Source organism: Alnus glutinosa, chromosome 14, assembly GCF_958979055.1.
Source record: "Alnus glutinosa chromosome 14, dhAlnGlut1.1, whole genome shotgun sequence".
NCBI lineage: Eukaryota > Viridiplantae > Streptophyta > Magnoliopsida > Fagales > Betulaceae > Alnus > Alnus glutinosa.
This window is the reverse complement of record NC_084899.1, coordinates 1110696-1128203: the sequence shown is the minus strand read 5'-3', so window position 1 is coordinate 1128203 and position 17508 is coordinate 1110696. Positions and strand designations below refer to the sequence as shown.

Here is a 17508-nt window from a genome sequence, read left to right as displayed (position 1 = left end):
CTTCATATTGTTAGAGAGATCAATTCGATTAGTTCTTCTATACACAGATCGGGCCATTTCATAGAAGGCATTAAAAAAGAGTTGGATACTTTTAGATCCCCTTCCGTTGTCCACATTCGAAGGGAAGCAAATTGTCCAGCTCATACTCCGGCAAAGGATGCAATCACTAAAAGTAATGATCTTAGTTGGTTGGAAGACATTCTCACTAGTATTAGTGATATTGTAATTAAAGAACAAGTTGGTCCTAGATTCTAATTATTGAGATCATCTCTATTCCTATTATTATTTATAAGAATGATTGATTTGTTTGAAAAAAAAAAAAAAACCAATGGGCTCCGACCACAGTTTTCTTTCTTCTTGTCTCTGCGAAATTGGAACGACACTGGAAGGGGAATAAAACCTTCTTGTTTTGAAGCCCTTTGGATTGATGACCCATCTTCTTATCTTATGCAGAGTCCTTTATAAATTTGAACATAGTTTACTGCATATTTGGAGAAATTTATAACCCACCTTTTATCTGAAAATTATCTTGGAAGGTTGATGTGACAATTTCAATTAATATATATATATATATATTTTTTTTATGAGAAGAATAATAATGCATACAACTAGGCTGATGTGACAATACCCATTAACCTTTAGATCGATTATTGTTAAAAAATTATTAATCCAAAAATTAGTTGAAAATTGAGATTACCAAGTTTCTGACATTACTTATTATTAAATTATCAATTGTCTTAAAAACTTAAAATGATAAATTTTATTATTCAAAATTAATACTTTAACACTTATTTTTACATGTCGGATCAAATGATACGTGAACTATTTTAATTGAAGTGAGAATAAATTATAGAGTTAAGATTCAAAATATTCACTTTAACACCATATTAAATTACTACTTATTCTAAAAAACACTTAAACTCGTTACAAGTTATAGATTTAATCATTAAATTAATATTAGAACCACCTTGATGTAAAAAACAGTTTAGAAAGAGCAATTATTTCATTAAAATAGATGTTACTCGTAAATGTTCATATATTGTGGATGAAAAAAAAAAATAACAAAAATAATAATAGATCTAAGTTTTCTTCATGTTTGTTAGTACAATAAATTTAATAAAGGCATACCGAAACAAATCGACTACATGAAAAAGATAGCAGCTTGCCACGTGACAAACATCCGAGAGACCATATTCTAGAATCCTCTGTTTTAAAATGGCATTCATCTCCAAAAGTCAAGTAGCACGTACATTCTCTCTCCCGCTTCTTCCTTTCAGTTTTCTCTGTCAAATACCTTATTGATTTAAGCATCGAAAGCTCTCCCGATCCATCCCGCCATCTAAAAAAAAAATTGCTTCAACAAGATGCAAACATAGGATTTGCATGTTACAACTTACAACAATAACAACATGGTTTGACTGCCAATAACAACTACCATAACTGGAGTGAGAGAGCATGGTCAGAAAACCTCTTAAATTACGAAGAGAAGAAAACAACAATATAATAATGATATTAATCACCCAACCAACAACTTTAGGAGACTTCAAAACTAGTCCATCCAACTGTTTCACCAGTTCTATCCATTGCAGCTTAGATTTCAAAAGCTTTGTTTGGTCGCACCTCGCAATTAATTCCTCAAGCTAGGACCATCGGGATAGGCAATTATTAGTCAAATTGTTCTTCCTTGACAAAATCTCAAAAGCTTGAATTAATTTGAGGATAAAGTTCGTTTTCTTCAAATTAGGCAGATTAAATTTCAACAATTCAGTCGGTCAAATTACCGTTTATCTTTATAGCGTGTGATTTTCTCATACATTTTTAATAAAATTATTAAATTACATATATTTTAAAAATATATATAAAAATGACGTGTTCTATAAACATATATCAATTTAATACATCGATTAAACATGACCATGGATTGGTTGACCTGCCAAATTGCACCCAATTTTCTAATCATCCCACCAAATGAACACTCACATTAAAAAAATATTTTTTAGATTGATTAGTGAAGAGTAAAACATCTAAGTTGTATCGATAAACTTGTCCACTCAAAAACTGTCATGGGCTACCTAACTAAGGATGTCGATATTAAGTTAACAGGTTAACGGACAAAGTGGTTTTTTAAATAAATAAAAAAAAAAAAATTAGGCTGGAAGAAATTATTTCAATTTAGTCTATTAAATTGAAATATGCCTCTACAACATGTAATTTTTACGTTATTTTTAATAAGATTAATAGTGCACTAAGCATATATGTCAATTTAATAGACTGATTAGAATAATTTTTTTTTTCTATATAATTTGGAGAAAAAACTCTGTCCAATATTAAAAGGGGAGTTATGTGTCTTTTTGAAACTCAAATGGATGTTTGTGTGTTAGAATATTAACTAAATTATTAAATCAAACATTTTTTTATAAGTTTAAACTTCTGAGCTAAATGATGATTTAACATAGTATCAAAGCAAAGATCTTGAGTTTCAAATACATGGTATCAAAGCAAAGGCTTGAGTTTGAACGTTGTCTCAGTCAATTCACCTCTACTTCAGTTAAATATTCCACGTAATGTGACTTACTTATTAAATGTGAGTTTGAGCCCATATGTGAAGAAAAGTATTAGAATATTAATTAAATGATTAAATCAATCATTTTTATAACCTTAAGCTTTTCGGATAGGTGGTGTAATTTAAAATTGTGTGTATGGCCAAAATATACTATAAAAAAAAAAAAAAAAAAAAAAAAGGTTATTGAATTTGTAATTATTAATATTATCATGATCATTATTAATATTGTAATTAGGCCATAATTTGACATTTGAAGGATGGGCATAGATTATTATTGTTGTTGGATCACTGTATTGGGTCCAAGTAATGATGTGGATACCTATAATATCCATTATTATTGTACAGGATAAAGGGGCAAACTAGACTTGGGTTCCTTTCCAACCTATTTGCTGGAAATGCAAGGAACAAAAGGAAAGAAAGGCAAAAAGTAGATTCCCACTTCACATGTTATGTTAAAAGCAATGCTTCGTTTGTCTTGGCTTGGTTTAGGAACCAGCTGGTCTGGTCTTCTACCACTTGATGATAACCTAAACAAACCACCTGTATTTTTAATAAAGATGGAGGCCCTGTACGTACGGTATATTTTGTTTGATCCGGCCAGTAGATTCCAGCCTCATTTCTTTACCTGCATTGGCGGCCGGCACAAATGAATTTGGTTGATATGTTAAAATATTAATTAAATAATTAAATTTTAGTATTTTTTTTTTTTGTTTTCTGTTTAAATTTTTAAAATAAGTGGTGATTTAAAGTAATAATTATAATAGCTTTTTGAAAAGGTACTAGCTTACAAGTGAAGTGCCTTTAGGTAAGAGGTAGAGAGGGAGAAGTAATACCCTCAGCATCAATATTTCAAAATAATCTGAACCAGAAACGAGCCATTTCCAGCAATCAGTCATGTGGGCCATTCTCCAAAGATCAGGAAATTAGGTTTCCAAAAGCTGGGTCCACCAAAAAAGACATGTACTCAATCAGAGAAAGAGAGAGATGCCGGGGGAATCATCAACTTGAAGGAAGTCATAAAGGATATTTATTGCATAATGAGAATCAAAAGGAGGAAAAAAAATTGTAAAGTAAAAGAGAAAGAACCTATGTAGAGGAAGGGATAAGCATGGAGAAGCTCAGTTCCATCTCCAAAAGAACCTTTGGGTCCCTTGTCATGTTGTTGGGGGTCACTGTTTACACATATCTGTCTGTCTCCAGGAACTGTAGTGCTTTGTTTTAAACCACCTGTAGAATACTTTATTTCCCTACCAATACCCTATCCCAGAGACTGTCATTGGTTACAACAGAGATAAAATATTGGTCAAAAGCTCATCATCTCTTATCTAAGATTCTGTTCTTGTGGTGGTGTGTGACTTGGAACTAAAAAGATTATCTAAAGCTGCTTTTCTTTCAATTGTTTCAGAGCATCTTCACAGGAGAAGAATTCTTGTTCACTTCTCCACATACATTTCAACAGTAGCTTCTTGGCAAAGAGAAGGGAAGAAAAGGAGATTTGCTAACTGGGTAGATGACTGAAAACAGTATCTGAAACCTCTTCACTTCAGTCCTCAGCTAAGGCCTAAAAGAAACTGGCATGTGGGGAGGTCCAAAAGGGCATAATAAATGAGTCTTTATCAAAAGTAGATGATGATAATACAGGAAAAAGAGATCGATAATATGGCAAATTTGAAAAGCCCCATATTAGATTTCAGCCTTTTTGACAAACAGAAAAAAGTTAATGGAAGCTAAAAAGCTCTTAAATATCTTTGAAAAGGAAATCAAGAAACTGTACATGTATATAAATGACAGATCAGCTCTCTGTTAAATCCCTGAGTTATATAGAAAAAATGGATGGGGGTTGGGCGGAGAATAAATAGGTTCAAAAAAAAAAAACCTTTTTATTACCCATTTTCAAGAACAGGACCAGAAGAAGAAAATAGATGGCACATACATGCTCGGTACTCTCAAATTAGATCCAGTGATCCACAGTTACACTGAGTTACAAGGAGGCCAAGTAGAACTTCTGGAAAATTCATTATTTTCTCTACGAAATGTAAGTGAAGAACTAGACAGTTCACTGATACAAGAGAGTTACATAATCTAATCATGCTCTACCACCTCAATACGAATTGTGAAATTCTTGTCTCCCACCATGCAAAAGAATTTCGAACTCAAATTTTCTACGCAGGCCTATTTCGCTTGTGGCCAGCTTTGCCATCTGATTTCAAAGCACCACTAGAATCCCCCTCGGAGGAAGCTTCCACGGATTTGGTAAAGGAACTGGAAAGGTCTGCATAGAGGTCAACCACCCTCCTGATGTTGTTGTTGAGCTCCCTGATCAGACCCACATTCCTGCTGAGGTTGTCAGGGATCTTGGACTCATGGTTCTGGTTTATCTCATTGATGAGGACCCTGTTCTGATCCAAGATATGCTGGACTTGAACAAAGTTCTTCTGAAATGTCTGCAAGATCTTGCCATCAATCTGGGTGCCATTACCAAGTCCTGAAAATGTGTCACCCTCCATTCTTTTGAGAGTCAGAAAAATTCTATCGAATCAAAACCAGTCCTGCATTCAACCAACAAAAAGAAGAAGATGAGGAGGCGAAGGAGCATAGAAGGAACAAAAGCTGATACAGTCTTTATTAAATTAGATCGAAATTCATTTCTATTAATACCCATAATCATATCTTCTTACCTGAACATGCCTACACAGCTACACAAACCAAAACCCCAGACAAAACATGAGAAGGTTTGGCATTTTTTTAAGGCATTTGTTGCACATAAGACAAGGTCTGTGCTCTGTGGTAGAAATCATGACCTCCATGGGTGGTTCTTTTCACAAGGGGATCAGATAACCAACATGAATTATTATTATTAGCGTTGTTATTATTTATGATGAGATGTGGAAAAGCAGATCCCATTTCCATAAAAGGGAACCTTTTTTAATGTACACAGAAAATACCCACCTAAAGCTCAGAGCCCCAAAAAAGAATCTCTAAGACCCAAAAAAAAATTCCAGTCAATGATGCGGAGAAGATGAGGCCATGAGGGGGTACTACTGCACAGACAGCATTATTGATCTTTACAAGCAAAAATACAAAAAAAAAAAAAAAGAAAGAAAGAAAAAAACCCAGAGAAAATAAGATAAAACAAAACTCAAAAATAGTGTCCAAAATGTTGAAATCAAAATTAAAGTAAAAACCCATTAAATAATCCAAATGGGTATTGCCTGAAATTCAGGAATACCAGAAAACAAGGACCAAATTGGGAATTCATACGTTCAAACCGTACATGAAAACTTGCAGGTACAGAATCATAAATTCCTGAAGTAGAAAAAACAATTAATCTGAAAAAATAAAAACAGAAACTCATAACATAATGCCCACTAACATTACCAAAAAGAAATCCGACACCCACTAGCACTGCGAAAGATCTTACAAAAAGGAAAACCATACTCTATAATATGTATAAGATTCATAAATATCTTTTTCTTGAAATCCAATACTCTAGCAAATGAAAATTAACGAACCCATAAAAAGAACTACGAATGAAAACAAAGGAAGTGAAAAACAACAAAGAAAGAAGAAGATATTTTCTGGGTTTTTTTTATTCCAACATGTTTCCTAAAAAATATATATTAATATTAATATTTCGTACCTTGAAAATCTGGAACATTATATTCTGGGAGAAGACACAGATTGAAAGAGGGAGACGAGGGATTCCCGAGGAGCAGTGGGAAAGATCGCCGATTCAATCCGAATCTCCGGAACAAAGCCCTCTGAATTCTGAGAGAGAGAGAGAGAGAGAGAGAGAGTTTCCAATCCTTCACAGAGAGAGAGAGAGAGAGAGAGAGAATATGTAGATTTGACAGTCACGCTCGGACCCCCCTGTGTGTCTAAATATTTTTTTAGCTATATTCTATAATCCATATCCACCTGTTCTTTCGTAATTATTAATGATTTTTATTTTTTTATTTTTTTTTTGAGGTTTTTGATTGATTCTGTGGGGGACTGCTTGTGTCTTTTGCTCAGATCCAAGTCCTTGTCTTCTCAAGCTAATTTGATTTCTGGGCACGTGGCGGTTGATGGATGATGTAGTTCCCATCATGACAAGGACCCACTTCCGGGATTTCCTAACAAGGCGACTGTGGGAAAAGGTTTCATCACCACTTTCTCCTCTTCTTCCTCCACAAGAATTTTCCCCATGTTTTTTCTTTCTCTTTTCCGAGTACGACTTGATCTTCTTGTCAAAAAAATAGGTGAAAAGACTTGTTGTACAATAATTATTGATAATTAGATTGTGTTTAATGTTTTTAAAATACATTTTGTATCCGTCGGTTCAAAGGAAAGTTTATCAAATTCTTTAACAAACGGATCACAACAATCAAATTTCCTAATTTTATTACAATTTTACCTATAGCTCATGATATATATATATATATATATATATATATATATATATATATATATATATATATATATATATATATATATATTTATATTTCATTTCAAGTGAAATAAAAATGAGCTCAACTCAATTGGAGGAAAGGGTTGCAAGGTGATCACCTCCAAAAACTTCAATTAATTTAGGCTGGCATTTTCATTCTTCAATTCAACAAGAAAATTGCTGTTGCAAGAAAACAAATGCAGTATTTTATTGTATTTAACGATATGTATTATGTCATGTGAATATATTGCTCCATCATTTAATTTTTTAAATAATGTAGTAAATACATTGTAAAAATAATAAAAGAAGGCTTCATCTCCTCTTTATATTTATGCTCTCTTTTTTTTTTCATTCTTGAGGTAATATGGGTGTTTTTATTGCACAAAAATTGAGTCGTTTTCTACGTAATTCAAACTATTAAATGAGTGAGAATCTAGTGTTAATATGGTAATTGGCACCTATAAAACTTGAATTATCAATAATTCTCGGCAAATTTATGTTTAACCTTTCATTCATGATCCTATGAGAAATCTTGGTTTTATCTTTGTCAGTGAGCTTCATATCATGTGTCCTCAAGGGACAGCTCAATCGGTTGGGGACCACGCCTCATGAAGCGAAGGTCACTAGTTCGAATTCCCTATCCCCTCTTATGTGGACATGTAAAAAAAAAAAAAAAAAGCTTCATATCATGTTATATAGTATAAGGAGTGTTTGAGAAATCATAAAATTAGTTTTTATGAATAGTACAACTCTCTTTCCAAATTCACATCGACTAAATGGTTACTCTCACCCTTCATCTGTATCAAAAGTCTTATATACTACTCTTCTATCTTTTATTATTATTATTATCATCATTATCATTATTATTTAAAGTTGGCATGATTTTTAAAAATTATCAATGAATTTAGAATAAATCACTATTAAATTTTGATTATATTGTAATTTTAAAAGTCACGTATACTTTACAAAAAAAAAAAAAAAAAGATAAAAAAAAAAATGTATAAAGCAATATTACTTTGTAAATGATAGCTAGCTTTGAAGATTCACATCCTATTGGATGCCCAAGTATAATGCCAAAAAAAAAAAAATGGATTGATTCTTAATTTATATTCTACATTTAAAAGATAGGGACATAATCCACTAAAGTTTTATTCATTGCATGTCTAAAACATTATACCCTATTTTATTAAAATTAAATATAACTCTAAATCAATTGAAAGTCAAGCTAACTCCTTTTCTCCGAACTAATTCAGCATTAATTTAAACCTAATTCTTGGTACCAAATTACCAATTATGCAGTACAAAAAATATCTTATTCGATTCATACAGTTTAATTTAATTGCTTAAAACGTATTTAAAAATATTGTGTAATTTAATCTAACTAGCTATAGTATGTGTTTCAAATAAATTCTCCTTAAGACTATGAGTTTAAATGCTCGCTTCACATCTCTATTAGGTTCACTAAAACCACATGATAAGACTTTATGAGTAGGCAAGATAAGAGTGTTACATCAATAATTAAGAACGTGTAACATCTTTAATTTGCATGTTGCGCACACATGTACAAAGCACAAATCAAAACCAAATATATAATATAGAGTAATGCCATACGCTTAATTTTTATCCAAGAATAACAATTCGTATTAATGTGTTGGGTTTATATCATGTTGAGCCATGTGTATAAGATTATACAAGTCAATTATAATTCGACTCATTTAATTAAATAGATCATACTCCTCAACTATAACTTGCTAATTTCGTGTTGAGTTCATTTAGAGTTCGTAAGTCATGTAAAAAATTATCAGTTATTATGTCACATGTCGGGTTAAGGTTATGACAAGACATAAATATAAGGTTATATATATATATTCAAGAATTGATTAAGACTGTCACGTTAATTTTATGTGATCATTTTGAAATAAAAATATAATTTATAATATTTAAAAAAAAATAATAAAAAAATAAAATTATCGTTACATCCTATCACGTAAGTATAGTAAGATAAATGCGTATCGTATAACATTACTAAATGTGATTTGCATAAAACAAATCTAGCTCCAACTCAATCAAAATATATAATACAAACCTTGTCCCACTACACAAATCGAATATTTATTTAAATCAAACATAACCTTCCAAGGAGATGGAGGCCGAATCGTGGGAAAATACCTAAAAGATGGGACTTTTTGGAGAGTGTCCTTTCCTTATGTCACCACAAGTGGTGACGTGTAACGAGGCCTAAAATAAATGTTACATTGGTTTCGGCCTGCCCCAAGTCCGCCCGCGGATCTTCGTTTTGGCCTAGAATGGTTAAAATTATTATCAAATCTACCGAACAGCTGTTTCCATCCAATCATTTTGCACCACGTTCAGGAAGAGGCTCGGGAGATCTACAGCTTCGGGTCCGAGCCTATCCAGATACCCGAGCCTCTGTCTGTTCGCTCTGCTGCGATTCTCTTTTCTCCCCAGACTGGGTCCCGCACCCTATCACGCCCTCTCAGTGCAGTAAATACACACACATGAACAGAGAAACCTGTGTGTGTGGGGGACACGCTGTCCAACGCTGATGATGTTTTTCGCTCCTGATGGTACCCTACGGTTCTGCTCATGTGCAATGTTTATGACCACTTCCATACTTTAATCTTATACGACCTAGTACGACACATTAAGGTGATTGAAAATATATAACAAATAATTTTGACGAAAAATGAATGATTGATTGGTTTTTGTTCATTTTTGTTGTAGAGTCGATCTCAACACGTCCATCTCAAAACGTATTTTTGTTTTTAGTTTCAAAAATTATTCTCGTGAAATGTTTTCGTGATTTGGGGATGTTTTGTATTTAAATTATTTGTTTTAAAAGAGAAAATAAAAATTGATTTTTTTTTTTTTTTTTTTTCAAGTGTCGATCTAAATACTGATTTTTACTACCAGATCATCAAACTATATGAAACAATAATAAAACAGTTTATTAAATAGCATTATTCATAATTCCTACATGCATTTTTAAATGTATTTCTCACATGCTCTAAGGACATATGTCAATCTAATAAATTATATTAAAAGATTTTTTTTCAATTTAATTTAAAAGAAAACTTTATCTATATAGAAACTGTTTCTCATGATCACATATTCTAAAAACATAAAAAAACATGTAGTAGTTTAATAAACTGAATTATTATTATTATTATTATTTTCTAAATCAATTGGAAAGAATACTCTATCCATGTAAGAATGGCACGAATGGCAAAATTATTACATTAGAAAGAAAACACTTATTGAGTTGGGGTCATTAACTAATACTAATAGAATAATAATTAAAAAAAAAAAAAAGGTTGATAACTATAGAAACAATATGAAAAAGGAAAAAAGAAAAGAAAAAAAGAGAAGAGTCTTCTTGGACATATGCCACAAGTAGACGTTTTCAATAATAATAAAAGTGGATTTAATTAATATTTAGTCCTATTTCCGTCCTAATTCCGTATACAACATTTTCTATTGTTGGAAAGTGACATTACGAACTGATTAGATTGGATATAAGTGGTGAGAAATATATAGATATAGATAACAAAAAAAAAAAAAAGCACTAAAGAAAATAAAAATAAAATATGTGAATGCCCAATGAAAACAGAGCCTTTAGTAACACGTACACTATGTTTGTTTTGTCCAGTTTCGGCCAGAAGTATCTGAGCAGGCTTCATTGTTATTTATATCTCCAAAATCATCTTTTAACTAATCTGGGAATGCATGCTTAATTGGTTGTACGTAAATAAATAATCTCACGAAATCTTTTCTCTTTCTGCCGTTGCAATTAATTAATCACACCAATTGTCAAGTCTTTTTGTTGTGTAGTCGTCTTAATTAATCCCAACGTACAATGCAAACCTGATTAATTACGTTATTATTTTGAGAGAAATGCTATTTAGCATGTTCCATATCTCATCCCATTTGACTGGATTGATGTTGCAGAGTTCGATCAATCTCTTTTTTTTCTTTTTCTTTTGTTCTTTTTTTTTTCCTTTTTTAAACAAAGCTTGATTAGGTACTATCATGGGAGTATGCTAAATGTTGGTACAGTGTAAATTGCACTTTTTCTTTTTCTTTTTTTTTTTTCTTTTTTAACGTTTTTCAAACTTCCAAAGAATTTACAAAACAATTAAGACTATAGACTCTTTTAGGGGTCTTGTTCCAATGCCTAATTAGCTTCTGATAAAAAAATATACTTTATGCATAAAATAGATGTCATTTATACTTGGGTATGAGCCTATTTTTAAGCAAAGAGATATATGTCAACCTGAATTAGGTTTCCTACTCCTTATTGATCTATGAGTGCAATTAGAATTCTACTTGAACTTTGATCCCTTAGTAGACATAGGATCTGATCCCGAAAAATTCAGGATCGGATTTGGACTAGGAGTCCTATCCCGATTCCATCAGAAATAGGATTGTTGATCAGATTAGACTTGGACTTGGAGGATGACTTCTACTTCAATTCTTAGAGCATAATCTTAATCTGAATTTCCTAGGATGACTGATACCTAAGTTCCCGGGACATACTTGTCCCAGGCCTTGGCTGACCGACTTGTCTCTCGGTCCTGGGTTGTTTGTATTCCTGGGAACCAAAAGAATTTCTCTATCTATTATCTTAATATAAAACATTTCTTTTTCTTCTCTCATCTCATTTATTTGCTTTTTATTGAGGATTGTGTTTAAATGTTGTGAAACATGTAAAGGGTAGGTAGGAATTTATATTTGTAAATAAATAATATTTAATTGATATAGGAAAATATAAGAAAAGCTATTGTGAAGTGTATTTGAATATAGAATCAAAAAGTAGTTTTGTTTCTTAAATTTAAGAAAAAGCAAAGAGAAGCTCATATGAATGCTCTAATAGAAGTATTTTAATAGATTCATATATTATGATTAACTATTATTTTCAGAAGTTAAACTTGGGTTTCTCTCAAAACAAAAAAGTAAACTTAATTCAATATTAGATGTTTCTCGGTGTTACTTTAGTATTTATTATATAGACCGAGTAACTTGATTTTCTTTTTGGCCCTATTACTATTAGAACATTAATAACAGCTTTCCTTTCATTTCTTTGCCTTTTATTGTGAATTGTATTGAAATTTTGTGAAAAAATATGAGAGTAGGTAGGAATTTATATTTGTAAAGAAATAATATTTAATATTGATATAGGAAAATATAAAGGAAGTTATTGTAGAATTTATTGGGATAGGAAAACAAAAAAATAGTTTTGTTCCTTACATTAAAAAAAAAAAAAAATTTAAAGGAAGCTCATATAAATGCTCTAAGAGAACTATTTTAATGGATTCATATATCATGATTAACTATTATTTTCAAAAGGAAAAAATAAACTTAATTCAATATTAGTTGTTTCTCGGTATTACTTTAGTACTTATTATATAGACCGAGTAACTTGATTTTTTTTTTTTTTTTTTGGGCATTATTACTATTAGAGAAAACTTCACATACGACATCTGATCCATTATTATTTTTGCAATTGTACCCTTAAATATTATATTCATTTTTTTTTTCAAAAATTAAGGCATTGATATTTTTGCAAATTCTGCTAAATCCTGACTAACATCTAAATCCTTGCAACTTTTTTTTTTTTTTTTTTCATAATAAAATTATGGGCATTTTAAGAATTTTGACACCCCTCCATTAGGATTTTATTGAAAAATTCTAATGGAAGAGAAAAATTGAAAAAAAAATTTGAAAGGTAGATACATTAAATTGACACTTTTTAAAGTTTATGGGTATAATTGTACAAGTAATGAAAGATAAGGGGTGGTAAGCAAATTTTTTTCCTTACTATTATATGGAGTAATATTCATTGTGTAAAATAAATTTGATATATTTAAGAAGATAAAATATGCTTCGTTCCCCCAAAATTATCAATTGCGATACTTGACTCCCTTCAAATCATTAACTTTCAATTAGCACCATTAGTTGGTGTTTGACATTAAAATAGATGGAAGTGTGTGCATGGGACGTACAAGTGCAAAGTTTTTATTTGAAATATTTAAATTACCCTTCAACCTAAGAAATTTTTTTTTTGAAAGGGTGGATGGACCACCCTCACCCCAGAAATCATTTTATGGGGTGGCCAATAATGTTTTGGTTTTGAATTTATTTGGTTATTTCAATTTGCATATATTTTTTAATAGATATTTTGGATTTGTATTTAGATTTGTTAATTTTGTACCAAAAGGTCCAAAATTTATTATTAATTTTTTTTTTTTTTGAAAAAATTAAAACATGCCTAAAGCTCAAATTAAAAAGCGGTTTTCAAACTACCAATTATAAATATAATAACCACTAATCGGCGATTATAAAAATAACCGCAAACCGCCTAGGCTGAAGCAGATACGGTTGTTAAAATTCAATAACCGTTTTAGGCGGTTGCGGTTAACGGTTTTAGCCAAAAACCGTTAATCGTAACCGCTTGTACACCCCTAGACCCTAGTAGCCAAACCACCCCCTCACCACCCCCTCAAAGTTATGGGGGTGGTTTGGCCACCCTAAAATCATTTTTTGGGATGGCCGAACCACCTCTTAGGTTAAGTGGTTGGTTCGAGCACCCCTAAAGTTGTTTTTTGGGGTGATTGAACCACTCATTTCACCCGAGTGAGTTGTTCGGCTACCCCCAAAGTCTTCTTTAGGTAGGGATAATTCAGCCACCCCATCTCTATTTTATTATTATTATTATTATTTGAAGGAAAAATACAATATTATAACTCCTAAAATCAGGGTATTTTTTTAGCATTTCAAATAAAAATTTGCATGTACGAGTTTTTTCATTCATTTTAACGTCAATTTTAAGAACAATATATTCTTTCTTGTGTCCTATACAAAATTAACAACAGTTGATTAAAACCTTAAGTCGTTGCAGCTATGTTTAGCACATCCTGTTCCCCAATTTTGAATATTGGGCTAATCAGAACAACTTGTTAGATATATCTGTCAAGTTCTCATAAAGCTAGCGTTTAGATATTAATTAATGCTTATCATACTTAGTTAATTAAATCCCCGAGGGCCATGCCTATTAATTAAATAAGAGTTTAATTAGTATTAATGTGGGGGCATCTTGGTTAATTAAGCAAAGGGAATCTATTCGTGGCTTTGATGAAGAATAGTAAGAAAGAGGAGTGCAGTAGTAGTACACATTTTATTATCCTGTTTTGATATTTCTTGAACTATTATTTAAAACCCCAATGATTTCAATGATTATCTGTAAACCCCCACGACTGGTTTTCTTGTTGGGGGACAATCCAAAGACAGATGCTTCGGTTTCCCTGATTATACAAACCTTTGCATAGTTGAATTGAAATGTGAGTATCCCAGATCTGAGATCTCCTTAAAGTTTTTGAAATATTCTTTGCCCCTTCCCAGGTTGTCTTCCATAAATATCTATGAGCTTGATGAGCTCTTTTTTCATGCAGTGATTACTAATGTTGTACTTCATATTCATCTATTACATCAATTTTATATTGATTGGCGTAATATATTTTAAGTAGTTAATATAGGTATGTAAGCTATTTAAAACACGCCACATAATTAACTAATATAAAATAAGTGTGAAGAGTAATTACGAAGGCATAATAACATTGCATTGAGTGTTTTTAATGTAATTGCATAGAAGACTCCTATAAAAGTTATATTTCAATCCATGTTTTAAAATTGGGAAAAACTTCACTCAATTACCGCCCCTGATCTGTCATAACTTTTGTAATCATACCCGTAAAATTTAAAAAAGTGTCAATTTAGTGTATCCACCTTTCAAATTTTTTTCATTTCACACATCCATTAGGATTTTTCGTTAAATCATGTCAAAATTTCCAAAATACCAATTCTAAGAAAATATAAGTTTTTTTTTTTTTTTTTTTTTTAAATTTATTTTTAAGATTTGGGCATGAGTATTTTTGCTAATTCGATTAAATCCTTATCAATGCCTAATTCCTTGCAAATTTTTCTCCTTTTTTTTTTTTTTTTTGTTTCCTAAAAAAAATGAGGGGTATTTTAGGATTTTTGACTCCCAAAATACCCTTTTTTTGCTTTTTTTTTTTTAAAAAAAAAATTACAATTTATTTTCAAAGATTCAAGCATGTGTATTTTTGTAAATTTCATTAAATCTTTACCAACGCCAAAATCCATGCAATTTGTTTCATTTTTTTTTCTTTCATAAAAAAAGGGAGGTACGCATTTTAGGAGTTTTGACACCCATCCGTTAGGATTTAATGAAAAATCCTAATGGATGGATGAATTTTTTTTTAAAAAAAATTTAAAATTAAAATTAAAAGGTATATACCCTAAATTGACACTTTTTAAAGTTTAAGGGTATGATTGCAAAAGTGATATAAGATCGGGAGTGATAAGTGAAGTTTTCCCTTAAAATTATAACATTATAAATCAATTCTTTAGGTATTTATGAAAAACAATACGTTACCTAGCTATCAGCTTAATTCACATAAAAACATTATTGTTTTCAAAGGTTTTTTTTAATCTTACATGCTCACATGGAACATATATTTTAGTTGGTCTCTCATTTAACGTCATACAAAACAATATTAAATATATGTGGATTTTTAAAAACATCATGGCTACAATATCAAGGCATTATTGGAGCAAGGCATTTAAAAGTTGTCACACATGTAGAAAATATATTTTTAATTGCTCTTACGTAAAGCCATCAATTTAAATAGCGTTTTTAGCATATGATTAAAGAAGCCACGTCCTTAGTGACAATCCTAATAGTAACTATGCTCGTAAATATCCACATTTTTATATAGCATTGCATATTATTTTTTTAATTAATGAAGTTTTCCTTCAACCACTTTGGGGAAAGTTTTTCCAATTACTTAGTCTATTAAATTAATATTTATCTTTAGAGCATATGAATTTCTTACGCATTTTTAATAGAGCGTGTGGAATCACATATTCTAATGACAAAGAGATTTTGTATTCTCCCAGTATACTCAGTTAACATGATATGCTTAATCTACCCTCAGATCAATCTTAATTGAAAATGAAAAAAAATAAAATAAAAAAATAAAAAATTCAAGGGTGGATTGAGCATGCCAAAATCAGCTGAGTATGCTTAGAGATTGAAAAATATCATTCCTTAAAGACAAATATCAATTTAATAGACAAAGTTAAAATAAGTTTCTCCTGTACAGTTTGGAAAAAACCTTTATATATATCCTTCTAATTTTTGGTTCTTAACTATTTTTTGAGCTTTTATAATTTTTGAACGGTCCACTAAACATCTAATACAAATTTCAAGTAAAATTTACCTTTAAAAATCGGCTTGTAAAAAGAGTGTCTAAAAATTTATATACAGATAATTAAAATTGCAGTTTAACTAAAGTAAGACACTAAACATCGTATCATCAGTAGTCGGCCCTATCTTATTTTTGTTAGAGAATATATTGATATCGTATATTACGGTACTCTCCATATAGATGTTAGAGAATATAACGATACTGTATATTACGGTACTCTCCATATATTGTAGGATTTGAATTAATCTTCATTAATTGTAATTGATTATAATCAAATCAGATTTGAATACATTCAATTCTGATTTAATTGTATTCTCTTTACATACCATTTTGTATTCTCTCTATATCCCTATAAATAGGGATAATTTGTATTGTAAATCAATAAAGCAATAAGAGCATAATGTAGCCTTAGGGCTTTATCCTGTGGATGTAGGTCATAGACCGAACCACGTAAAATTCCTTTGTCTATTTTATTATTCCGCAATCTTTATTTTTTATTTGTTTATGTTTTCTTTCATGGTTTCAGAACTATAGGCTAACGCCAATGTTCGATCCAATGGTCCTGTGATTTATTTCTCTTGTTTTTCATTTTCTTGTATTTTAGTTTTCTTATAGTCAATGCTTTGCAAATCTCGTCCCCATAGATATTGCAGTGTATTTGATGGGAAAAAAAAAAAAGAAAGAAGAAATTTCGTATTGTTCTTGAGAAAAGAAAAGGAAAGGAAAAAAAAAAATTGTATTCCGTTATGAGGAGATTTCTTATTGTTCCTGAGGAGAAAAAAAAAAAAAAAAAAAAAAAGAAGAGGAAATTTCGTTATGAGGAGATTTCGTACTGTTCCTGAGAAAAAAAAAATGCATTTTGGTTTTGGGGAGATTACTTTTCCTGAGAAAAGAAAAGAAAAGAAAAAAAAAAAAAGTCTTTCCGTGTGTTTTCACGGTGGGTGTCTGTAGATTGACTCTTTGTCGATCTTAGTTGGTGTCACTAGCAAGTTCTCATCTGCTCCGACAGTTTCAGATCGTTTGAGACGGCGTCTGGTTGTCTTCGTCAAGTTTCGGGCGGTTCTGTTGTGTTCACCGGCGACGTTTGGCCATTAATGGTGTTTTCATGGTTGTTAGCGGCTTTTGTGGTATTTTGATATTTTCCGCCAACTTTTGAGTTGTCCGGCGATGTTCCAGGCGATATGTGGTGTTCTTCGGCGAGATTAAGT

General features: G+C 31.0%; 1 protein-coding gene across 1 annotated transcript; it reads right to left on the bottom strand.

Moving 5' to 3' along the window:
• Positions 1-4421: 4421 nt before the first annotated feature.
• LOC133857237 (protein ELF4-LIKE 4-like) lies at positions 4422-6429 on the bottom strand. Its single transcript, XM_062292421.1, has 2 exons — positions 6204-6429; positions 4422-5112 (listed from the first exon to the last, which is right to left on the bottom strand). Exon 2 carries the CDS (start codon positions 5068-5070, stop codon positions 4726-4728), a length of 345 nt encoding a protein of 114 aa, XP_062148405.1. The 5' UTR covers positions 5071-5112; positions 6204-6429; the 3' UTR covers positions 4422-4725.
• Between the last annotated feature and the right edge of the window lie 11079 nt (positions 6430-17508).

What these genes read in the sequence shown, in the direction of transcription:
- LOC133857237 (XM_062292421.1), bottom strand. Translation starts at nt 5,070, where the DNA reads ATGGAGGGTGACACATTTTCAGGACTTGGTAATGGCACCCAGATTGAT.